Source organism: Camponotus floridanus, unplaced genomic scaffold, assembly GCF_003227725.1.
Source record: "Camponotus floridanus strain SB8 unplaced genomic scaffold, Cflo_v7.5 scaffold34, whole genome shotgun sequence".
NCBI classification, from domain to species: Eukaryota; Metazoa; Arthropoda; class Insecta; order Hymenoptera; family Formicidae; genus Camponotus; species Camponotus floridanus.
The window spans coordinates 1,544,301-1,572,209 of record NW_020229481.1 but is presented as its reverse complement, the minus strand read 5'-3'; the positions used below and the strand labels follow the sequence as shown (position 1 = coordinate 1,572,209).

The 27,909-nt window shown below is 31.5% G+C and overlaps 1 protein-coding gene across 3 annotated transcripts in view; it reads left to right on the top strand.

The window, feature by feature from the left end:
* The first annotated feature begins 7,403 nt into the window (after positions 1-7,403).
* Positions 7,404-27,909, top strand: part of LOC105255741 (transcription initiation factor TFIID subunit 3) — a 29,026-nt gene continuing 8,520 nt past the window's right edge. Inside the window, exons 1-8 of one of the 3 annotated variants that reach the window (XM_025410698.1) lie at positions 7,404-7,626; positions 8,053-8,225; positions 8,488-8,730; positions 10,254-11,449; positions 12,484-13,080; positions 13,318-13,515; positions 13,607-13,707; positions 13,810-14,143. In XM_025410698.1, coding sequence (XP_025266483.1) covers positions 8,060-8,225; positions 8,488-8,730; positions 10,254-11,449; positions 12,484-13,080; positions 13,318-13,515; positions 13,607-13,707; positions 13,810-14,143 — 2,835 coding nt within the window. In that variant the 5' untranslated portion in view covers positions 7,404-7,626; positions 8,053-8,059. Of the gene's footprint in view, positions 7,627-8,052; positions 8,226-8,487; positions 8,731-10,253; positions 11,450-12,483; positions 13,090-13,317; positions 13,516-13,606; positions 13,708-13,809; positions 14,144-27,909 lie in introns of all 3 variants that reach the window. The other 2 variants (XM_025410699.1, XM_025410697.1) reach the window with 2 other exon arrangements.

Below are 27,909 nucleotides of genomic sequence, written 5' to 3'. Positions count from 1 at the left end.
AGCTCAAAGGATGAGGGGAAAGAAATGTCTACTGCAACGGAATATGAGGTATGTAAGATGGTAACGAATATTAATTTCACGGAGTGTGATAGTTTTGAATTCCTTAATATTCAGAAATGATTCGGAATAACACAGCGATTTCAGATGATAGATGATTTCACGGAATCTCTCATATTTTATTCGATTTACGTCCGTGCGACGTGAAAAAAGACGCTTTATCTGAGGCATCTAAGATGGCCGCGACAATAAACCCCTTACCCCTCAGGCTTCACTCCCCTCGTCAAAAAGAGTATTTTGGCTGGTATTCATAGTCCGATCTTATATTTGAAATCGTCTTAAGTTCGAGCTTGAAATGCTACGCAGCTATTTGATTGGTTGAATGAGGTCTTAAGTCAACCTCCAAGCAGACTTAAGACGATCTTAAATATAAGATCGGACTATGAATACCGCCTTTATGCTCTGTTCTGTATTTCTTACGTTCATGGGAAAAAAGATAAAGTTGGCAGTATTAAAAACTCCCAGTGCTGCATTTCATTTCTCCCACTAAGATCATTACCCTAACAGCACACATGTCCAAAAGATGTCCAAAGGACATCCATAGAATATCCCGATCTCCTATGGATATCCTATGGATATCCTTTGGATATCTTTCGGACATGTGTGCTGTTAGGGTAGGATTGTATTGTACCGTATGTACAATATATAAAAGAGTTGCAATTACATTAATTATTATTATGGAACAATATATTTTATTCGAAAACATCATTTTTTAATCTTCGAGTAGTTTTTCTTCAGATAGTGATAATAATGAAGAATTACAAAATATTTTATTCGAAAATAGAAGTAATAACAATAGAGGTGAAAGGAAAATAGTACAAAAAATAACAGATTATTTGGAAAATGTTGTTACCAGATATAGAAATATTGAATTTAAATAACATTTTAGGTAAATCATGTCACTTTATTATAATTATAGCATTATTAATATACACACGTTCGTATTAATAATAATATATGTGATGTTATTAAACATATTATTATAAAATATATTTAACTACTTATTTACCTCTTTTAATATCTCAAATAGCAAATTTTTTTAATCCTAGTGATCCCAGTGGGAGAAACGAAACGCAGCACTGGGAGTTTTCAATACTGCCAACTTTATCTTTTTTTCCAACACCAACCAAACTTATAGTGCGTTCGAAAATATGTTTGGTCGGTGTTGGGAAAAAGATAAAGTTGGCAGTATTGAAAACTCCCAGTGCTGCGTTTCGTTTCTCCCACTGGGATCATTAGGATTGTATTGTACAATATATGAAAGTGTTGCAATTATATTAATTATTATTATGGAACAATATATTTTACTCAAAAACATCATTTTTGAATCTTCGAGTAGTTCTTCTTCAGATAGTGATGATAATAATGAAGAATTACAAAATATTTTATTCGAAAATAGAGGTAATAACAATAGAGGTGAAAGGAAAATAGTACCAAAAATAACAGATTATTTGAAAAATGTTGTTACCAGATATACAAATATTGAATTTAAATCATATTTTAGGTAAATTATGTCACTTTATTATAATTATAGCATTATTAATATAAAACACACGTTCGTATTAATAATAATATATATGATGTTATTAAACATATTATTATAAAATATATTTAACTACTTATTTACCTCTTTTAATATCTCAAGTAGCAAATTTTTTAAATCCTAGTGATCCCAGTGGGAGAAAACGAAACGCAGCACTGGGTTTTCAATACTGCCAACTTTATCTTCTTTCCCAACACCAACCAAACATATTTTCGAACGCACTATTTATAATTCCTTCTCCGCAAGGGGTCTCCACAGTCTCTCCTGCCTAGTGTCCCTAGGCCGTAATTCATAGTCCGATCTTATATTTAAGATTATCTTAAGCTTTCATTCCACCAATCAATAGCTGCATTGTAGCTATTTGATTGGTTGAATGAGTTCTTAAGATGATCTTAAATGTAAGACCGGACTATGAATACCGGTCCTAGAATACAGAGTCTGGAAACTCAGACCTTTTTTAGTGGTGGGGGAGGTCTCACTTAGGCCCAGTTCCACAATCCAGTTAATCCGAGTTTAAGTAGTTAATAGACCAATCAGGACCCAGTTTAACGTATTAAACTCGGATTAACTCGACTTGTGGAACCGAGCCTTAAGGTGCGGCCTCATTGACGCTAAAAAGTAGCGTCAACCATTGGTTAAACAAAGAGGTAAGTATAGTTGCTTCATTGTTCAACCAATGGTTGACGCTACTTTTTAGCGTCAATGAGGCCGCATCTTTAGTGTGTCCGTTTGTCAAGAGTTCACGGCTTGGGTGGCACCCAATTGATCACGTCGCCAATTGGCCAATTTAAAATAGGACTCTCTGATTGGTTAATCGTTGCTGATTACCCTAGGCACAGGTCGATATAATTGGCTGTGGTCAATCGCAACGTGGTCAAACGGGACGCTCCCCACGGCTTGCCTGCTAGGTTCGCTGCGATCTAGAAGTCGCAATGCGAGACGTATGTTAGAGAAAGACCGACTACTGCCTTCTATCTCTGTCTCTCTCGTTCGCATTGCAACTTCTAGATCGCAGCGAACCACGGCAGGCAAGCCGTGAACTCCCGAAAAATGGACACACTAAAGGTGCAATTTCATTGACGCTAAAAAGTAGCGTCAACCATTGGTTGAACAAAGAAGTAAGTAGTTGCTTCATTGTTTAACCAATGGTTGACGTTACTTTTTAGCGTCAATGAAATTGCACCTTAAGGCCCGGTTCCACAACTCGAGTGAATCCGAATTTAATACGTTAAACTCGGGTTAACTCTAGTTGTGAAACTGGCCCTAAGTGAGACCTCCCCTACCACCGGAGTTTCTAGACCTGTATTTAAGACCGTAGTCTGGACAATCCGAATCAAAACCCCTCAAAATGGCGTCAATGTGTGATGTGAGTATATAATGAAAGAGAATTTCTTATAGAAGAATTGAAGATACATAAAGAGAAAAAGTAAGTAATAAATAATATAAATAATAACACATAATAATATATAATGTATAACATATCAAACATTATAACATATAATTATTAATACATATAATACATATAAATTATTTTATCTCTAACTTCTAAATAATATTAATAAAATATACATTTAATTTTAATGATAGGCTAAACCATGCCTTATTGTTGTGTCACCAAGTGTTCCAATTCCTGCTTAATATTATGTAATATTTTGATATATCTATTTGTTTTGCTATGTATATGATCAAATTTTACATTTAAAATAAATAAAATACGAAATAAATCTTGTTCTTCAATGTTTTACCTTTATTCTAGGATTTTTTATTTTACTTTTCATTATTTTATTTATTTATATTACTTTATTTATATTAATGATGTTTTATTGTTCTTTGAATACATGTGCGTTCCCGCTGCATTTTGATTCGTTTCGCCATTTTGAGAGGTTTGCGAGCTGAATCCAATGGCCGCATTCAGCGGACTCAACAGTTGGGCAACATTCCTAGATTTTCCGATGTAACTCGACGCTGATTGGTCGGACCTGAAAGTAGAAACCAATCATATTCGATTGCTACTTAGCGGTTGAGTCCGCTGAATGCGGCCAATGACTACATTTAGACCCAGTTCCACAATCCAGTTAATCCGAGTTTAAGTAGTGAATGGACCAATCAGGATCCAGTTTAACGTATTAAACTCAGATTAACTCGAGTTGTGAAACCGGGCCTTACATATCACCATAGACCTTACAGATATGGACTGGCAATTGCCTATAGTTTCTGTAGAGAAGCAGTGTCCGGAGGAGGTTAGAGAGAGAAACATACTTTTTAGTACTTCTCTTTCTACAAGTGTCCGAAAGTATGCATTGCACTTGTAGAAAGAGAAGTACCAAAAAGTATGTTTCTCTCTCTAACCTCCTCCGGACACAGTCTGATACGTATTGCCAGTCCATACTTATAAGGTCTATGCATATCACCCTTAATCGGGTTTAATAACATCCGTAGTTCTAAGACTAACCAATCACATTCATTCCATTCTTCAGAGGAATAGTTGTGATTGGGCAGTTTTAGGCCCGGTTCCACAACTCGAGTCAATTCGAGTTTAATACGTTAACTGGGTCCTGATTGGTCCATTTGCTACTTAAACTTGGATTAACTGGATTGTGGAACTGGGCCTTAGAACTACCGATGTTATTAAACCCGATTAAGAGTGACGTATAAACGTAGTCAATGAAAAGATAGGCTGATGGCAGAGAACTGTCGAAATGTCTGTCGTAGTCGTGGACGTACAGTAAGACAGAGAAAAACGTAAGTCGTACAAGGCCATTGTCACAATGGCCTTGTACGACTTACGTTTTTCTCTGTCTTACTTTACGTCCACGACTACGACAGACATCTAGTTCTCTGCCATCAGCCATACCAGAGAGAAACCTGAGAGCGGCCACCAGCCTCGACGGGCACATTTCTCGATGCTTGACGCGCCGTCTGACAAAGTGGACGTGAACTATGTCATTAGACTCGGTAACGAAACATGGTTTGTGTCTATGATATGGGTTCATGTCCGAACTATTCAGAGATGGACAGTCGGATAAGAATCGATAATTCATCGTTCTGTCTTTGTCTCATCAATGACAGACCACGCGACTGCCACGCGACGAGCTTACGATTTTGCTTTCCTCTTTCTCTCGTCGCGCTTTCACGTTCTTCGTTATGATGTAATAACGAAATGATCTTCACATAATCCTAATTTTTTAAAAGTATTGGCAGACAAGTTTTCCAACTTTGTATGTCCTGTAACAAAAATACAACACATTATGAAAATTACGATTACATGCTTACTTCAAGCTGCCATAGCAATTGGTATACCGAATGTTTGATAAAAAAAATTTTTTTATGTCAGGCGTGTTGGTTATAATCAATTCGATAAAGTGATACTTCATAATAGCGCGTAGCAGTGCAAGTAAGATGACTGCTTGTCACGGCGCTGACCCGAGTTCGAATCTCTCTGCTGTCGTTTTTTTTATTTTTATTTTATGAAATAATAAAATAACAAATAATATGTATTGAATTTGGGAGCAGAAAAGGCAAAAAATTAATAAAATAATGACAATTATTGCACAAAAACATACTTGTATTGCCTATCCATGTATTGCATCTTGTATCCTTCTGCATTGGAAATCGGAATAGCCGTTTCCTATGCGAAAATCTCCCATTCTTACATTCTTTACTTTATTTCTGTACACGCACTTATCATAATAACTATCTATAGGGCACTGACTCGACATAGTGATTGTTTATTATAATGCAAAACAAAAAAATATAAAAATAAAATTTAAAAAACTTAAAAATAGAAATAAAAGAGAAATACAACACGTGATAAAAAAATAAAAAAATTACACAACCAACACAATAAAAGCATACACGCAAGTACGTGTACACGCAGAAATATTTATAGATAATGTGTCGTGTTATATAAAAGAAACGATAATACGTGTTGCAAAATACACAGATCTTACAGATCGTTAAAAAAATATAAATTTAAAACAATAGAAGAGATCTGTTATGCACAGATAATGAAGTACCGCAGAAAAATCACGACAGTGAAACGTAATTCTTTTATATATTAATAAAAGATTAAAGAATTTGTTTATTGTTAATGTAAAGTTATTTTGTATATCATCATACAAAGAATTATAGTTTCACAAACTGATTTATCTATCTTTTTGTTATTATTTTCAAAATTAAATATAATTACATAAAAAATGATTACATAAAATTAATGATCCGAATTATCGATCTCATCAAGACATGAGCCAGGATGATATTTATCATAAAAACATGAAAAACATAATGTAATACAATATCTAGCGCATTGGATGCTGTATTGTGCCCTATATGTGTGAGCAATCTTATTAAAACTTTATTTTTTTACAAGAAAATTATTCACATCATTCGATACACTAGATGTTATATTACATTATGTTTTTCATGTCTAACACTAACACGCAAATGCATCAAAGTAAGATATCATTCGCATTGATATGTATATTTTTTTAATTAATTAATTATTTAAAAAATATATAAAATAAAATATTACTATAATAATATGAGAGTTGTAAGCATTTATGAAATACAGATATAATTATTTTAAATAAAAAGAAAAGGTTTTATTAAAAAACATTTTTAATAAATGTCTTTATAATAAATAAATAAATTTGTCTCTATATATTGGGCGCCCGAAGTCGTCTCGAAATCCTATCCGAATTATGTAAAATGTAGCGCGTGAAATATGAGACGGGGCCGACAAGGGATGGAAGGAGACATGAACTTTACGATAGAAAATCACCGCTCGCCTCATGCCTACCGCCGCGTGATTTGCCATCATTGGTGAGACAAAAGCAGAACGATAGATTATCGGCTCTTGTCTAAGGGCTATCGCACACGAAATTGCATAGCTGCATGTGCATAGCATAAGACCATATGGACCAATGAGCATCGAGTATTAAGTCGCCATATTGACTTACATAACATAATATTCGATGCTCATTGGTCCATATCGTCTTATGCTATGCACATGCAAGCTATGCAATTTTGTGTGCGATAGGCTTAAGGGTCTATCCAGACAAACTTGCATAGATGCATAAGCGTATACATAAGGAATTTGATTGGACTATAAGCAATAAAATAAAGAATTGGACCAATCAAATTCCTTATGCATATGGTTATGCGTCTATGCAAGTTTGTCTGGATAGACCCTAACTCTCACGTGAATCTCCATCTCATGTGAATAATTCGGATATGAACCATAGCTCGGACATGAACCATAGCTCAGATACGAACCATGTATTATTATCGACTGTAATGGATGTAGTTGACGTCCACTTTGTCAGGCGGCGCATTAGGACAATGTGCTCGTTAAAGCGAGGTGGCCGCTCTCAGGTTTCTCTCTGGCCATACTATGAACCATAGACCTTATAAGTATGGACTGGCAATACGTATCAGACTGTGTCCGGAGGAGGTTAGAGAGAGAAACATACTTTTTGGTACTTCTCTTTCTACAAGTGCAATGCATACTTTCGGACACTTGTAGAAAGAGAAGTACTAAAAAGTATGTTTCTCTCTCTAACCTCCTCCGGACACTGCTTCTCTACAGAAACTATAGGCAATTGCCAGTCCATATCTGTAAGGTCTATGCTATGAACTGTGCAGACTCTGTATTCTAGGGACACTAGAACTCATCTGCTCTAACCGCCATCTTACTTGTGAAGTAGTGCTCTCTGGAGTACATTGGAGCATGCGACGCGAACAAACCTTTTAATAATTCCTTCTCCGCAGGAGGTCTCCACAGTCTCTCCTGCCGACCTTTATTTACAAAGGTAAACTCAGAGAAGACATGGCGGAATGCCAACTATAAAATTTGCGTTGAATCGTTACAATTTGATCTATTAAAGGAAAAAAACTTAAGTCCTTGCATAATGCCTAAGCATTAAGTGAGATCGCATTAACAATGAGATTGTAATAATAATGTGAAATTTGATTCGAAGATTGGAAAATATTTTTTTCGCTGTATATGCAAAGGTATAGTCATCCAGGTGGGTCATTGCTACTTAATCGTGTTCTAATTTTTTTTTTCGATTCTGTAGAATAAGAGTACTTGGCATTATTGTTAGCCTCCTTTGATTGATCTACAATTTATATAATCAATCTCATGTATAAGAATATTGATATATACACGGTAACAGTATAAAACAGTGTATTTTCTTTTGCATAGCATGTAATTCTGAAAACGGTAATAAATATATTTCTTTTGTTTGTGTATTGCATGTAAATGAGATATATATGGAGATATATGAGATTTTATTCAAATAAAACATGTATTTAATGTTTCAGTTTTTCTTTTATCTTATATATTTGTTACTGTATATATAATTGGCATATTAATAAAGGTTACCAAATAATGTATTATTTTAAAAGAGAATATTGTATCAAAATATTCAGATATATTTTAATAATTGCAGGAAAAAGATGTCAGGTGAATACAGTCGAAATATTTTAAAAATAGTTGTCGCTCAGATCTGTCAAATGATAGGGTGGCACTCTATTAATTCTACACCATTAGAATTTATGGTAGATCTTATGCAAGAATATTTGTTACGTGTTTCAAGGCTAACACATCAATATGCAGAAGTTTGTAAGTAGTTGTTTTATTATTTTTTGGTAATTCTTGCTTTTTTGTGTTATTAAAGCCCTTTTTACTTCTTTTAAACGATTTAGTAAATGAAAATATATTATAAATATATATTATAAATAAGATTTGTATTTTTCATATTCTTAAGATTTTGTTAATATTAAACATTTTGAGTCAGTTATTTATTTTGTATATTTGTCATAGTTAATAATTAATGTTTATATATATATAGATAATTTGGATTTGTGGTATATTTACTTTGCAGTGGGCAGGACAGAGCCAAATCTTGATGACTTAGGATTAACATTTCAACATATGAATATTGATATACAGGAATTAATTGAATATGTCAAGAATGTAGATTCCATTCCTTATCCTATACAGATACCACAATATCCAGTTCGGCGTGAAAATCATTTAAATTTTTTAAAACCAGGCAGTCGTGAAGTTGTCACTAGATCAGTGCATATACATGAACATTTGCCAGCTATGTATCCAGATACTGAAGGTACGATAATAAATTATATTTTCTAAATTGAGTGAAATTCTTTCTAATAGGATGTCTACTTTCTGAAAATACATGGAAAACCTGGAATTTTCAGGAATTTCTTTACTTTTTACCTATAAAAATTAGAAAATTCTCAAGGAATTTTTTTTTTAAAATCTCCAATAATTTTACTATCTTATAAACAACCCAAATATATAAATTATGCATTTAAAATATATTATAAATATATATTATCTTTATGTAATATCAATATCGCATTATTTTAGAATATTAAATATGTAGTATACAGGGTGTCCCAAAAGTCCCGGACTGGTCGAATATTTCATAAACTATGCACTTTAGAAAGAAATGTTTCAGACAAAAGTTGTATGGCTTGAAGGGGGCCAGATAGTGGCAATGATTTGACATGAGAGAGTTGAAAGTCACGTGAAGATCACCGTCAATTTCTTAAATGGAACTCCCTATTTCTTATTACATATTCGTGTAGCTTATCTCGAGAGCTTTCCAAAACACTATAATTAAATATTTCTTCATTGAGTACCTTTCGAGTTATAAGGCTTGAAATCATTTCTTAATTTTACATAAACTATAAAATATTTTGTAAAATATTCATTTTTCGATTATCTTACCTTAATAATTTTATGTACAAAATAATGAGAGGAATCAATTGGTGTAAAGAAAAAACATAGTTGTTTTTAAGAAAAAAATATGTAATTTGCAATTAACAATTACATATTTTTTTTTAAACATCTATGTGTTTTCTCTACACCAATTGATTCCTCTCATTATTTTGTACATAAAAAGTATTAAGGTAAGATAATCGAAAAATGAATATTTTACTAGATATTTTATGGTTTATGCAAAATTAAGAAATGATTTCAAGCTTCATAACTCGAAAAGTACTCAATGAAGAAATACTTTATTATAGTGTTTTAGAAAGCTCTCAAGATAAGCTACACGAATATGTAATAAAAAATAGGGGGTTCCATTTAAGAAATTGACGGTGATCTTCATGTGACTTTCAAATGACTCTCTCATGTCAAATCATTGCCACTGTCTGATGGGCCCCTTCAAGCCATACAACTTATGTCTGAAACATTTCTTTCTAAAGTGCATAGTTCATGAAATATTCGACCGGTCCGGGACTTTTGGGACAGCCTGTATATATTTTATTGTAGTTTTTAATGAAAAAAAGTGAAAATATTCATGTAAAAAATGTTTATCCTATGAAAATTATTCATTTTTATACATTTTCTAATACATTTATAAATTTAACACTTGAAACTTAAGAGCCTTTATTTTTTCTTCATATGATTAAAAAACATTAAAAGATGCATACAATAAAAAAATTTACTTTAAACAAGTTGTACTAAAAAAAATCTTTAAAATATTCTTTTTATCTGGAATTCTGAACAAACATCTGGAAGATCATTTTAAAAGAAATGTTTACCAGATTTGAGTAGACATCTTGCGTGATAACATAATTACATTAATTTATATTTATATTGTATAATAAATTACAGAGGAATATATACCAGAAAAAAATGAAAGTTTAATGAATGGTACAGCAGAGCTCACATCTAGCAGTGCGACATCATCAAGTAATTCGAATAATACCTCACCTCATAGAATGTCACCACAAGTAGTTTTTAAACGGCCCGGTGATCCGGTATCTTTCGAAAGCTCCATGGCGAAGCGGGCAAAAATTTTAGAGGAAGGTAGACCATTACGTGAAATAAGTAGTGTTATGATGACTACTTCCGGTTTTTTATCACCTGCGCGAGAAGGAAAGCTACCTGAAGCAAGGACACCGCATCAAGTGCGATCGGATTCGCCACAACCGAGTTCTTATCCGATGGTACCACCTGAATTGAAGTGCGAAAAGAAACCGAAGAAGATTGTTAAGAAAGGTCCTGAGAATCGTAAACTCGACAAAGAGAACAAGAAGAAAAAAGGCGCGAAAGAATTGTTTAAGCCGGATAAAATGGATGAAAGTAAGATAAAAAAATTAGTTGGCATGAAGGAGTTAGCCAAATTGAAACCATTGAAGCCAGGTGGTGGCAAAGTACAATCCACTATGCTACAAGAGCTTACGACCAGCAGACCATCCACACCGAAAATTACGTCACCGAAATCAGGAGTTGTTGGTAGTTCGAAACCATCGAAAGCCGCGCAACCGAAAGTTAAGAGCGAGAAGACGTTAGATCCGATAGACGATGCTCCTATTGTTGAGAAAAAGGAAGATACCATCGATAAATTACCATCAGAACCAGATAAACAGAAACTGAACATTTTTAAAAAAATATCGAAACCGCGCGAAGAAAAAGACAAGGACAAAGAAATTTCGGAACCGCATAAGTATAAAGATATTCTCGATTCGCGCGAAAACTCACCAGAGTTGATAATAGATGTCGACAATATGGAGAAGCATGCACATCGTAACGACGCAGACACGAAAGGAGGATACGAAGAGAAGAGGACACCGCATACGCCGGATGTGCAACCAGACGCCGATTTGGCAGACGTACAGAGTTCAGAATCGGATGTTTATATATTTGACGATGCCGACATCTCACCGCCAGGTACGCCTAGTACGCCGAAAACTCCTGAATTGAATGTACCCACTGTATCGGAGCAAAAACGAAAGAAAAAAGAGAAAAGCGGCAAGAAGAAAGAATCCAAATTGAAGAGTCCAAAACAATGCATCAGCCCAAAGAAGGTAGGATCACCTTATGTATACGCGTATACAGGGTGTCCCAAAAATCCCGGACCGGTCGAATATTTCATAAACTATGCACTTTAGAAAGAAATGTGTCAGACAAAAGTTGTATGGCTTGAAGGGGACCATCAGATAATGGCAATGATTTGACCTTTGAGAGTCATTTGAAAGTGACGTAAAGGTCACCTTCAATTTCTTAAATGGAACTCCCTATTTTTTATTACATATTCGTGTAGCTTATCTCGAGAGCTTTCCAAAACACTATAATTAAGTTAGTTTTCATTAAGTACTTTCCGAATTATGAGGCTTGAAATTATTTCTTAATTTTACACCGTAAAATATCTTGTAAAATATTTATTTTTCGATTATCTTATCTTAATACTTTTATGTACAAAATAATAAGAGGAATTAATTGGTGTAAAGAAAACACAGAGTTGTTTCAAAGAAAAAATATGTAATTGTTAACTGCAAATTACATATTTTTTTTTAAAACAACTGTGTTTTCTTTCCAATTGATTCCTCTCATTATTTTGTACATAAAAGTATTAAAGTAAGATAATCAAAAAATGAATATTTTACTAGGTATTTTATGGTTTATGCAAAATTAAGAAATGATTTCAAGCCTCATAACTCGAAAAGTACTCAATGAAGAAATATTTTATTATAGTGTTTTGGAAAGCTCTCGAGATAAGCTACACGAATATTTAATAAAAAATAGGGAGTTCCATTTAAGAAATTGAAGGTGACCTTTACGTCACCTTCAAATGACTCTCCAAGGTCAAATCATTGCCACTATCTGATGGCCCCCTTCAAGCGATACAATTTTTGTCTGGAACATTTCTTTCTAAAGTGCATAGTTTATGAAATATTCGACCGGTCCGGGACTTTTGGGACACCCTGTATACTTCAGTCCCTTTAATTAATGTGAAATTGATTTTGTTTCTAGCAATAATTTGATTGTGTGCCATATTTTTATTTACATTACTTTTAAATTTTAACATTAATGTATCTTGCTGGTGGCCACCATTTTTCAGACCAAACTTCTGAATGATTCAGGAGAAGTGGACATACTGGATCGACCAAAAACACCGCAGGCACCTGAGCCGCCGTTACACAGGGAGCCACCTACTCTTCCACCAACACTTCCATTCCCATTTTTCCCTACTTTTCCTTCCGCACCTGGTTTAATACCTCATCCAATGTTCACGCGATTCTCATTGCCATTAGGCCGAGGTGGGCCAGGTCCTCATCCGGCAATGCCCAATTTACCATTACCACCGCGTTTTCTCAATCCATCCATAAAGCCTGAGGATTTTGCTTTGCCGAAAATTAAACCGGTAGAACGTGAGAAACCACTGATTCCCTCTCCAGTCGAATTAACATCTTCATCGATTCAAGGCGAGAATGAAAAAGTGGACAAAGAGAAGGTGGACAATAAATTTACGAAAATGTTTAAGCCAAATAAAGAATTGCCTTTCATTAAAATACCTGAGAAGGTACCGCCTGTAGGCACTTCACCGCCTACAGTGTCTGCACCTGTCGCACCAATCACGCTTGTTACACCAGTACCCGTTACGCAAACATCACCATCGAAAAATTCTAAAACTGAAAAAACAGAGAAGAATGATATGGTAAATTTGGTACGAAATTATATCCGAGATATTCAAATATTTTGGCTGTATTTTATTATTTTTTAGACAAATATTTCGAAAAAGTAATTTGTATATGTGCATGCATAGTATATACTTATATTTCTCTATTATATAATTATATTATAGTTTTATTCTAATCAACTAATTTGATAACTTTTGTGTGTGTGTAATTATTTTTATATACTTATACTTTTTTTTTTTTTTTATAAAACTTAGAAGTCTAAAGAACACAAGAAAGAAAAGAAAGATAAGTTAAAGAAAAAGAAAGATAAGAAAGAGAAACATAAGGATAAAAGCGAGAAAGTGAAAGAGAAGAAGGAAAAGGCTGAGAAACGCGAGAAAATAGAAAAACTTAAAGAAAAGAAGGAGAAAAAAGACAAAAAAAAGGAGAAAGATTCAAATAAGAAAAATATGGTACTTTATTAGCTTTTATTTATTTATTAGCTTTTAACTAATGATAATAAAATTAAATAACAATAAACAATTTATTATGTATATATTACAGAGGGAGGATAAAAATCCAGAAGCTGTACCAAAAATAACATTAAAATTAGGTACAGCTTCTCCTATACCAGCAACACCAGATAATGCTCCTATGAAGAAAATGTAAGCCATTAATCATATTTTAGCAATTTATGTGAGAAAAAAATATTTTATAATTTAGTTTTCCCGACATACAATCATTGATTACTTCTTTGTTTTGTGCAGAACTATTAAACCACTTGTGAAAAAACCTGATGAAGAGATCAAGCGGGAACCTAGTCCAGAATTGGCGAAAATATCGGCATTGGTAACACGACCGCCAAAGCAGAAGTCAACAAGTAAGAAAACAGAGGAGGGAATATTAGATGGAAGTTCTGCTCTTCCTACAGACTCTTTCTCTGCCAATCTTACTAGTGTGCCACTTGCATCAATTCCTCGAACAAAGAAATCTAATTTCCAAAGTTTATCTCAAAGTGAGCCAATACCTTCATCTCAATTTGACAATCCTCCTAAAGTCCTGAAACCTCTAATATCGCCACAACAACCACCATATTATTTTGTAAGTATCCATTTTGTCATATTTACAATAATGGGGATCATTTAAATTTGCATCATAAAAAATCCTAGAATGGTAACATTATAAATAGTATTTTATGGACAAAAAAAGAAATGATAAATAAGTTGAATATATAAATTACTTATGCAGAAAATAATATCTAGAATTTACAAGTTCATGCAAATTCTTAATTTCAAAGCACTATTCAGTGTCAAACAAAGATATGTATTTCTGTCGAATTAAAATCGCATAAGAAATCTACATTATTTTCCGAATTTAAGTAATATGATTCTAATATATTAGGAATTTTTATAATCCATTAAATTTTTATATATATTTAAATAAATTAATAATTACTAGAAATAGTATGTGTATGAGCGCGTACGTGCGCACATAATAAACTTATGCAAAATTAAATTTTAATTGGAAAGAATCGATTAACATTAAATTTATACAGTAAAATCTTATAAATCAATTCAATTTATAACATTATTATAATGTCAATCAATTTGGGGGGATTTTGCTTTAAATTACATCAGAGATTTTCATTTTTGATGATTCATTTTATTCTATAAATCAATGAATTCCTATTATTTTATGCTATCTATGCATTTTAGAATCTGTGGTGATGGTGTTATATCCGTTTTTTTCTTAAGCCACGCTTTTGATATATTACTATATTGTATAAACTATAAATGTAGTACACATTCTTTCTTATACCTATATTTAGATTTATTGTGTATTTTACGTTGCAATCGTTATTTTTTAATCAATTTTTTAACGTTAATGCTCGTATTTCTATTTTTCTCTCTATATCGATCTTGAGTCTTAAATATTTGTTTTATCATTTCATTTTTGCTTTTCAACCCTGTAAAATTTATAATATTTACAAAGAGCTTTTCAGAAAAGACTTAATAATTAATTTAAAAAATAAAGTTAGACATGATATTATTTATTTTACATACACATATTTTATGATGCTGAATTCATTTTAAGCAGAAATATATACACATGTACTCTTATGTACAGAGTGTTTAAAAATTTATAATTTAAGATATAACAAAAGCACTCTTGAAAAATTAAATAATTAAAATATTTGTATTTTTTTTTAATTTCAAGTAATAGTTTTTCAAATATTGTAAAAGTTAAAACTGGCCAATCATAGAATATGTTTAAATAATTGTTTATGAATCATATACGAGTTACTAAACTTATGCATTTGCGATTCATGAACTGGTAATTGTTAAGAAATGTAAAAATGAGTCAACTTGAAAATATTATATCTCAAAAACCATTGCTTGGAATAAAAAATTTTTTAAAAATTTGCTATAGAATCACGAATTTCGAAACATTCGAAATACATATATATGTAGAGTCTCTTATTTTAAATGTATCAGACAAATATCTCGAAAATTAAATATATGGAAAAGTGTTTCGGAAAAATTGTAGAATTTCTAGGGAGAAAATGATAGTTATTTGTTTTTGGAATAACTTTTTTTCACTCTTAGAACATTTGTTTAAAACATTTTTTTGCTATAACGCCTACTTTTCCGGATGTTTGACCGTTTCAAGATTTTTAATATTTACTATGTACATATGTACAAGGCAATTTAGAATAACCTATTGTCCTTAAAATAATATATTGCTGATTCAATTCTGAGACGATTTTTCCTTTTGCAAAATTACACACACACACACACACACACACACACACACACACACACACATATATATATATATATATATATATATATATATATATACAGGGTGGTCAGTTTTAATACATCCAGTCGAATATCTCGAAAACCAAGCCCAGGAAAGAAAAATGTTTCAGACAAAAGTTGTTTGGTTTCGAGGGGTCCATAAGATGGTACCATTGGTTTGACCTTGAAGAGTCATTTGAAGGTCACGTGAAGGTCACCTCAATTTTTTTAAATGGCATCCCCTATTTTTTATTACATATTCTTGTAGCTTATCTTGAGAGCTTTCCAAAACGCTATAATAAAATATTTTTTCATTGAGTACTTTTCGCGTTATGAGGCTTGAAATCATTTCTTAATTTTACATAAACCGTAATATATCTAGTAAAATATTTATTTTTCGATTATCTTGCTTTAATACTTTTATGTACAAAATAATGAGAGAAATCAATTGATGTAAAAAAAAACACATAGCTGTTTCAAAGAAAAAATATGTAATTGTTAATTGCAAATTACATATTTTTTCTTAAAAATAACTATGTGTTTTCTTTACACCAATCGATTTCTCATATTATTTTGTGCATAAATTAAGGTAAAATAATCGAAAAATGAATATTTTACTAGATATTTTATGATTTATGTAGAATTAAGAAATTATTCAAACCTTATAACTCGAAAAAATATTAATACTTAACGAAAAAATATTTTATTATAGTGTCTTGGAAAGCTCTCGAGGTCAGCTACAAGAATATGTAATAAAAAATAGGGGGTGCCATTTAAAAAAATTGAGGTGATCTTCACTTGACCTTCAAATGACTCTTCAAGGTCAAACCAATGGTACCATCTTATGGCCCCCTCGAAACCAAACAACTTTTGTCTGAAACATTTTTCTCTCCCATGCTTGGTTTTTGAGATATTCGACTGAATGGATTAAAATGCGCCACCCTATATACAGGGTGAGTTTTATTGCTTGTGTCAATCTTTTTATCACGCGGGAGATTACCGACTACATAATAAATTGATCGGTACATAAATGTCAATTATTTGGATCGACCTTATCGAAGACCCGAATATAATGTGTACAATTAAAGCAAATTAAAAGCCGAAATTATGTAGTATGAATTTATTATTATTATTATTAAAGCTACATATTTAGTATTATTATTATTATTATTATTATTGTTATTATTATTATTATTATTATTATTATTATTATACACATTATATTCAGGTCTTCGATACGATCGATCCAAATAATTGATGACATTTATGTACCGATTAATTTATTATGCAGTCGGTAATTTCCGCATGATAAAAAGATTGACACAAGCAATCAAATTCACCCTGTGTGTGTATATATATATATATATATATATATATATATATATATATATGCATACATATGTATATATAGTATCCCATTTTAAAAGATACCCTGGAATATCTGCTCAAAAGAGCATTTTAGAGAAAAAGGTTCCAAAAATTGTTTATTTTGAAGGGACATAAGATGGTGTCATTGATTTGATCTTGAATAGTCATTTGAAGGTCACATGAAAGTCACATCCAATTTCTTAAGTGGAATCCCTCATCTTTTCATTACATATTCTTGTGACTTATTTTGGGAGCATTTCAAAATACTATAATAAAATATTTTCACATTAAATACTTTTCAAGTTATGAATATATACATATATACAGGGTTAGGAAAAAGTCTGGATACTCCCGAAAATTTTGGAAACTAAGGGTTATGGAGGAAAACTTTAAATACAAAGTTATAGGATATCAAACGGAGGACATCTCATGGTAACCTTGACTTTGACCTTGAGGATTGTTTCAAGATCAAGTTGTTTTTTTTTTTTCAAACAGGAACCCCCATTATTGCAAAAATAAGAAGCGGCGGAAATTTGCTATCCAACGGTATAAGTAACATGAGGGGCCAAATGTTATCTGGAAGTCATTTGAAGGTCAAATTGTTTTTTTGGTCGAAAATGAAAAAGAAGTTCAAGGGTGATCTTCATTCAGTCCTTGGGGATCACTTTCAAGGTCATTTGAAGGTCAAATCGAGTTTAGTAAAAAATGAAAAAAAAGTTAAAGCGTAATCTTCGTTTCGACTTTGAGATCACTTTCAAGTCATTTCAAGGTTCTATCGCTAAGTTTCCGAATTATAGGCTGATCTTTTACAATTTCTCGGGAAAAGCATCATTTGACCTTCAAATGACCTCCAGATAACATTTGGCCCCCCATATTACTTATACCGTTGGATAGTAAATTTCCCCCGCTTCTTATTTTTGCAATAAAAAATGGGGGTTCCTATTTGAAAAAAACAACTTGACCTTGAAACAATCCTCAAGGTCAAAGTCAAGGTTACCATGAGATGCTCCGTTTGATATCCTACAACTTTTGTATTTGAAGTTTTCCTTCAATAACCCTTAGTTTCCAAAATTTTCGGGAGTATCCAGACTTTTTCCTAACCCTGTATATATGTATATATTCATAACTTGAAAAGTATTTAATGTGAAAATATTTTATTATAGTAATTTGAAATGCTCCCAAAATAAGTCACAAGAATATGTAATAAAAAGATGAGGGACTTAAGAAATTGGATGTGACTTTCATATTATATAGGGTGAGTAGAAATAAATGTTTCAGAAAAAAATTGTTTGACTCAAAGGGGGACATAAGATGATGCTATATGGATTTGACCTTGGATAATTGTTTGAAGATCACCTTTAATTTTTTAAACGAAACCCTTATTTTTTATTGCTTATTTTTATAGCTTATCTCGAGAGCTTTTCAAAACAACATAATAAAAAATATAATAAATATTTTTTTATTGAATATTTTTCGAGTTATGAGTCTTGAACTAATTTTATATATATATATATATATATATATATATATATATATATATATATACAGGGTAGGGAAAAAGTATGGAAGCAAACAATTATTTCCGAAACTATTCATTTTTCGACAAAATGTTTTAGACATAATTTTTATGGTATGAAAAGATGTATTATGTGGCATAGACGGCATGACCTTGAAATGACCCTTACGAGCTGCATACAAATAACGTAAAAAATTTCAAATGGAACTCGTCAGTTTTTGTTACAGATTCTTGTAGCTGATATCGAAACGTTTACAGAACACTGCATATGAGCCCTATTCCCTTAAAAACACTCCCAGTTACGAAACAATTGTGATACAAACAATTTGTATGCACATTGACATTGCTTACTGATTTCGCATCATGACGTTCAGTTGCGTCCACTAATAACATGTAATTGTACCTGTTGTCATATGATACACTGTCTATGAGTATTCATAGAATTTTTTTGATTTCTTGATCATCGCTACCTTATTTATTATTATCATTTATTTTATCCTTAAAAAAGTAATGTCAATTGGCATACAAGTTTCGGATATTGTGTTTTGAAAATTTGCTATTTTTGTCGTTTTCTATCATAGGAATTGTTACTGATTTTCATTTCTGTAATTTCAAATGTTATTTTCACGATGGCCCGATTAACAGAACGAGAGCGAATATCGCTGTTGATGATGCGTGGTTGGGGTCTTGTCTTAACTGGTTGGATGAATCGCACTTATCTTGTCTTAACTGGTTGGATGAATCGCACTTATCTTACCTTAACTGGTTGGATGAATCGCACTTATCTAATCTTAACTTGTTGGATGAATCGCACTTATCTTATCTTAACTGGTTGGATGAATCGCACTTATCTTACCTTAACTGGTTGGATGAATCACGCAATCTCTTTCCTTGAGTACGGTTCGATGTACGCCTTAACTGATTCTACGAACTTCGCGTGTCTTTCGTATCGGCAGAAATGATCGAAGCGGGTTATTCTCCATTTGTTGCAGTAATCGCTACTGTTATACTGATCTCTCATAATGACGTTCAGTCGCGTTACACACATTCATGTAATCACACGTACGCTGTCTATTTTCAATTTCATCGATACGAATTATCACAATTGTTTCGTAACTGGGAGTGTTTTTAAGGGAATGGGGCTCATATGCAGTGTTTTGTAAACGTTTCGACATCAGCTACAAGAATCTGTAACAAAAACTGACGAGTTCCATTTGAAAGTTTTTACGTTATTTGTATGCAGCTCGTAAGGGTCATTTCAAGGTCATGCCGTCTATGTCACATAATACATCTTTTCATACCATAAAAATTATGTCTAAGACATTTGGTCGAAAAATGAATAGTTTCAGAAATAATTGTTTGCTTCCATACTTTTTCCCCACCCTGTATATATATATATACACGGTGGGCCATTTTAATCGATGCACTCGAATATCTCGAAAACAGCACTCTTCAGAAAGAAATGTTTCAAACAAAAATTGTAGGGTGTGAAGGGGGACATAAGATGGTAGCATTGGTTTAACCTTGGAAAGTCATTTGAAGGTCACATAAAAGTCACCTTCAATTTCTTAAATTGAACCCACTATTTTTCATTACATATTCTTGTAGCTTATCTCGAGAGCTTTCCAAAACACTACAGACAAATGTTTTTTCATTAAATACTTTTTGAGTTATAAGGCTTCAAAGTTTGCAGTACTTCGATATAAAATGCAAAATATCTCGTAAAATATTTAGTTTTCGGTAGTCTTACCCTAATACTTTTATGCACAGGATAATGAGACAAAACTATTGGTGCAAAGAAAACGTATGATTGTTTATGATAAAAAATGTGTGATTTGCAATGCACTTTTTGTTATAAACAATCATGCGTTTTCTTTGTACCAATAGTTTTGTCTCATTATCCTGTGCATAAAATTATTAGGGTAAGACTACCGAAAACTAAATATTTTACGAGATATTTTGCATTTTATATCGAAGTACTGCAAACTTTGAAGCCTTATAACTCAAAAAGTACTTAATGAAAAAACATTTGTCTGTAGTGTTTTGGAAAGCTCTCGAGATAAGCTACAAGAATATGTAATGAAAAATAGGGAGTTCCATTTAAGAAATTGACGGTGATCTTCACGTAACTTTCAAATGACTCTCTCATGTCAAATCATTGCCACTGTCTGATGGGCCCCTTCAAGCCATACAACTTTTGTTTGAAACATTTTTTTCTAAAGTGCATAGTTTATGAAATATTCGACCGGTCCGGGACTTTCGGGACATCTTGTATATATACACCGTGGCCCATTTTAATCGACGCATCTGAATATCTCCGTTGGTAAGCCGAATACAAAAAAATTGTTCAGACAATAGTTGTATGGTTTCAAGAGGGAAAAATGTAATTGTTAATTGCAAATTACATTTTTTTGTTCGAAACAATTATGTGTTTTCTTTACACCAATTGATTCTTCTCATTATTTTGTACATAAAAGTATTAAGGTAAAATAATCGAAAAATGAATATTTTACAAGATATTTTACGGTTTATGTAAAATTAAAAAATGATTTCAAGCCTCATAACTTGGAAAGTATTTAATGAAAACTAACTTAATTATAGTGTTTTGGAAAGCTCTTCAGATGAGCTACAAGAATATGCGAAAGCATATAGGGTGTCCCATTTAAAAAGTTGGAGCTGACCTTCACGTGACCTTCAGGTAGCTCTTCAAGATCAAACTAATGACACCATCTTATGTCCCCCTTGAAACCATACAACTATTGTCTGAACAATTTTTTTATATTCGGCTTACCAACGGAGATATTCAGGTGCGATTAAAATGGGCCACGGTGTATATATATATATATATATATATATATATATATATATATATATATATATAGTTATTTTTAAGAAAAAATATGTAATTTGCAATTAACAATTACATATTTTTTCTTTGAAACAACTCTGTGTTTTCTTTACACCAATTGATTCCTCTTATTATTTTGTACATGGTAAAAGTATTAAGATAAGATAATCAAAAAATGAATATTTTACAAGATATTTTATGGTTTATGTAAAATTAAGAAATAATTTCAAGTCTCATAATTTGGAAAGTACTTAATGAAAACTAACTTAATTATAGTGTTTTGGAAAGTTTTCGGGATGAGATACAAGAATATGCAAAAATATATAGGGTGTTCCATTTAAAAAAATTGAAGTGACCTTCACGTGACCTTCAAATGACTCTCTTCAAGGTCGAATAGCACCATCTTATGTCATTCTAGAAACCATATAACTTTTGTCTGAAACATTTTTTCGATTTTTCATTATTTTCCGAAATATTTGCCTGGGGAAATTAAAATGAGACACCCTATATATATATATATATATATACAGGGTGTCTCATATATATATATATATATATATATATATATATATATACACACAGGGTGTCCCATTTTAAATAATGCATTAAGATTTCGAAAACTAATAGATGCAATAAAAATGTTTCAAACAAATGTTGTATAGTTTGGAGGGGTACGTAAGAAGGTATCATTGATTTAATCTTGGATGGCGTATTCTGATTACAATGAGTTGCATTTTCTGACTGCATGTTAGTATTCATGCAAATTAATTGATCTTTTTTAATTAATTTTTTATCATTGTGAAAATCACAAAATAGTAGAGAATTTTTCCTCTCAGTTTAAAATCCTCTATCTACATACGAAAAATGTTGCGGTAATTACCGGACATCCTGGCATATGTGTGCTTGTGTGTAGAGCGGAGAGGGAAGAGGGAAACTAAACTTTTGAGTCTTTTTAATACGATGCTTTCCATTTAACGATATAAGTATCACACAAGCATTATCATTCTATTTTTGTTATTCACTGGATGTTGCAAAAAGACTTATATATATATATATATATATATATATATATATATATACAGGGTGTTGAAAAATTAAGTGCCATAAATTTGTGTGATGAAAGAAGGAATCAATATAAGCATTTTAAGTATAGGAACCGTGGGTCGGCAAGTTACGGGTCGCTTAGTTACGGCGTGACAAGGGTTTAATTAAATTGTCACAATGTCTGCAATACAATGATTTTATTCGGTTAATTTTAGATGTTTATAATAAATGTTCGAAATTACGACCGCCAACGTTCCGACCAAAATCAGAACGACTTTACGGCTGAAGCACGCAATCATCTGACAGAGACTTTTGGCAACAGATGGATCGGGCGGAGTGGACCTGTGGCGTGGCTTGCAAGGTCACCAGATTTGACGCCTCTCGATTTCTACTTTTGGGGTGCAATGAAAAATATGATTTATTCCGAACCAGTTGAATCCGAGGAGGATCTGGTCGCTCGTATCGTTGAGGCGTTTGAAACTATCCGACAAACTCCTGGAATATTCCAAAGAACGCGGGAATCATTGCTCCGTCGTTCTGATTTTTGTCGGAACGTTGGCGGTCGTAATTTCGAACATTTATTATAAACATCTAAAATTAACCGAATAAAATCATTGTATTGCAGACATTGTGACAATTTAATTAAACCCTTGTCACGCCGTAACTAAGCATCGCCGACCCACGGTTCCTATACTTAAAATGCTTATATTGATTCCTTCTTTCATCACACAAATTTATGGCACTTAATTTTTCAACACCCTGTATATGTATATATATATATATACAGGGTGAGTCATTTTAATCAATACACTCGAATATCTCGAAAACAGCACTCTTCAGAAAGAAATGTTTCAAACAAAAATTGTAGGGTGTGAAGGGGGACATAAGATGGTAGCATTGGTTTGACCTTGGAAAATCATTTGAAGGTCACATAAAAGTCACCTTCAATTTCTTAAATTGAACCCACTATTTTTCATTACATATTCTTGTAGCTTATCTCGAGAGCTTTCCAAAACACTACAGACAAATGTTTTTTCATTAAGTACTTTTTGAGTTATAAGGCTTCAAAGTTTGCAGTATTTCGATATAAAATGCAAAATATCTCGTAAAATATTTAGTTTTCGGTAGTCTTACCCTAATACTTTTATGCACAGGATAATGAGACAAAACTATTGGTGCAAAGAAAACATTGATTGTTTATAATAAAAAATGTGTAATTTGCAATGCACTTTTTGTTATAAACAATCATGCATTTTCTTTGTACCAATAGCTTTGTCTCATTATCCTGTGCATAAAAGTATTAGGGTAAGACTACCGAAAACTAAATATTTTACGAGATATTTTGCATTTTATATCGAAGTACTGCAAACTTTGAAGCCTTATAACTCAAAAAGTACTTAATGAAAAAACATGTCTGTAGTGTTTTGGAAAGCTCTCGAGATAAGCTACAAGAATATGTAATGAAAAATAGTGGGTTCAATTTAAGAAATTGAAGGTGACTTTTATGTGACCTTCAAATGATTTTCCAAGGTCAAACCAATGCTACCATCTTATGTCCCCCTTCACACCCTACAATTTTTGTTTGAAACATTTCTTTCTGAAGAGTGCTGTTTTCGAGATATTCGAGTGTATTGATTAAAATGACTCACCCTGTATATATATGTCGCTAAATAGAAAATATTCATAGTAACCAAATGACAACGGGTTGAGAGGATAATATCCACTGATCAATTGAGGTCAATTTTTTTTTAGCGAACATGTCGAGAAACATTATAATTTTTTCAAGTTATCAATTTTTTTTCATTACATAACTTTGTAATCACATCTCAAATTAAAATTTATATTATGTAAAATATAATAAATATATTATGTAAAATTATATAAAATAATTTTTATTTGAAATTTACTAAATTCACAAAAAAGTAGAAGGGAAGTTCGTGAAAAAACTTTTTTTTTTTTCATATTTAACATTTTGAAAACTTTTTTTTTGTAACTTGAAATGATTGATGGCTCGATATTTTTAAGATAAAATTGTTTTTGAATTGATCAAAAAATATAATTAATATAATTAAAAATACAATTAATATAATTAAAATATAATTAATATAATTAAAAATACAATTAACAGAAATTAATACAACTTTTTACAGAATATATAGAGATATAATTTATATTTTATATCAGGGTTGGGAAGTAACGCGTTACTTGTAATGCTGTTACTGTTATAGTTACTTTCTTTGGTAACGGCGTTACATTTTTTCTGTAACTGTAACGATAACGTAGTTACATTTTTTTACTAACGATAACGAATTTAACAACTATTTTCATTATCGACAACTATATCATTACTTTTCATATTTTGAAAATACTTACGACATCGTGTTTCCGTCATATTCAATTTTTAGTCATCGACATTCATATAATAAATTCGAATAATACTTCGATTGAAATTTATTGCTCTGAGAGCGATTAATGACATCATTCACAGTTATTTCATTCTTCTGAGGAATGGATGTGATTGGCCAGCTTTTAAGTTTGACGTAATATCGGGCGAGAGCATAAAAAGAGTGTAAATTTAGATTTATAAATTTAATAGATTTTAATGGAATTTAACATTTTTTTATTTATATGTGAAATTACATGTTAAGCCCTTTATCTATATCTCTTTAAATTTTTAACAGTTTTAAATTTAAAATAAAAAAATGTTTTGCTTTTATTAATATTTTAATAAACAAATATTACCAAAGTAAATTTTTTATTTAGTTTTAGTTTTGTTTCATTAAAAATAACAGGAAAAGTAACGAATCGTTACTTTCGAAGTAACGGTAATGGTAACTAATTACTTTTAAAAAGTAACTTTCGCATCCCTGTTTTATTATACACACACACACAGGGTGTTTCATTTTAATCGCCCCAGGCAAATATCTCGAAAAATATGGAAATTATGAAAAAATGTTTCGGACAAAAGTTGTATGGTTTCGAAGGGGCCATAAGATAGTAACATTGGTTTGACCTTGAACAGTCATTTGAAGGTCACATAAAGGTCACCTTAAATTTCTTAAATGGAACCTACTATTTTTCATTGCATATTCTTGTAGCTTATCTCGAGAGCTTTCCAAAACACTATAATAATTATTTTTCATGAAGTACTTTTTGAGTTATGAGGCTTGAAATCATTTCTTAATTTTACATAAACCATAAAATATCTTGTAAAATATTCATTTTTCGATTATCTTATCTTAATATTTTTATATACAAAATAATGAAAGGAATCAATTGGTGTAAAGAAAACACAGAGTTGTTTCAAAGAAAAAATATGTAATTGTTAATTACAAATTACATATTTTTTCTTAAAACAACTGTGTTTTCTTTCCAATTGATTCCTCTCATTATTTTGTACATAAAAGTATTAAGGTAAGATAATCGAAAAATGAATATTTTACTAGATATTTTATGGTTTATGTAAAATTAAGAAATGATTTCAAGCCTCATAACTCAAAAAGTACTTGATGAAAAAACGTTTGTTTATTTATAGTGTTTTGGAAAACTCTCGAGATAAGCTACAAGAATATGCAAAAATATATAGGGTGTTCCATTTAAGAAATTGAAGGTAACCTTCAAATGACTATCCAAGGTCAAATTTTTGCCACCATCTTCTGTCCCCCTCGAAGTCAAGCAACTTTTATTTGAAACATTTTGTTGTACATTCAAAAATAAAAAAGTTATTGGAGTGGGTAACTTAAAATGGCTCACCCTGGATATATATAATATACAGGGTTGGGCAAAAGTCCGGAAACGGTCAAATATCTCGAAAAGGATCAACTATAGCGAAAAATTGTAAATAGCAAAGTTGTAGGGCTTAAAAAAATGTACCTAATGATGACTAAAAATTTTACTTTGAGTGGAGGACGAAGATCATATAAAAGTCAAATTGAATTTTTTAAATAGAACTGCCTACTTTTTATTGCATATTCTTATAGCTTATCTCGAGACCTTTCCAAAACACTACAGACAAATGTTTTTTCATTAAGTACTTTTTGAGTTATAAGGCTTCAAAGTTTGCAGTACTTCGATATAAAATGCAAAATATCTCGTAAAATATTTAGTTTTCGGTCTTACCCTAATACTTTTATGCACAGGATAATGAGACAAAACTATTGGTGCAAAGAAAACGCATGATTGTTTATAACAAAAAGTGCATTGCAAATTACACATTTTTTATCATAAACAATCATACGTTTTCTTTGCACCAATAGTTTTGTCTCATTATCCTGTGCATAAAAGTATTAGGGTAAGACTACCGAAAACTAAATATTTTACGAGATATTTTGCATTTTATATCGAAGTACTGCAAACTTTGAAGCCTTATAACTCAAAAAGTACTTAATGAAAAAATTTGTCTGTAGTGTTTTGGAAAGGTCTCGAGATAAGCTATAAGAATATGCAATAAAAAGTAGGCAGTTCCATTTAAAAAATTCAATTTGACTTTTATATGATCTTCGTCCTCCACTCAAAGTAAAATTTTTAGTCATCATTAGGTACATTTTTTTAAGCCCTACAACTTTGCTATTTACAATTTTTCGCTATAGTTGATCCTTTTCGAGATATTTGACCGTTTCCGGACTTTTGCCCAACCCTGTATATAAAAGAATAGATATTTTTTTTATTTTAAAATAATTATTTTTCTAATTTTTAAATAGGTGTGCGTGCGTGCGTGTGTGTGTATGTGTGTGCGTGCGTGTGTGCGTGTGTGACACGGATGGTCTGAACCTCTTGTATAATACACGAGTAATATTTTTTTTTAGAATCACTGAATATAATGACAGTATTTTTGCATTCATTTAAAAAATATCAACTAAGTCTTTCTTCAATGTGTAGGATGTTTGATAAAAATTAGACGCTTGTAGGGATAGATCATAATAAAAAGACAGAAAAATACTTTTTGCAATTTTCGTAATAATTATTGAAATAATAATTAAACATCTAGCGCTCAGTCATCAGCTTTTTAATTAATATTTTAATCATTATTGCGAAAATTACAAAATGATAAAGAAATTTTCTGTTCAGTTTACTGCGCTCTACCTTTTCAGGAACGTTGATTCAATTTTTATCAAACACTATATAATATGATTAGTAATAATAACACACATTTTCAATTATTTATTTATTTTTATTTATTTATTCTTATAATTTCAAATAAAATATTTCTAAAATCATAAGAAAACATCTTAAAATAAAACAGCTCAGAAATGCTACATCTAATATAGCAAATAAAAAATTAAAATAATAA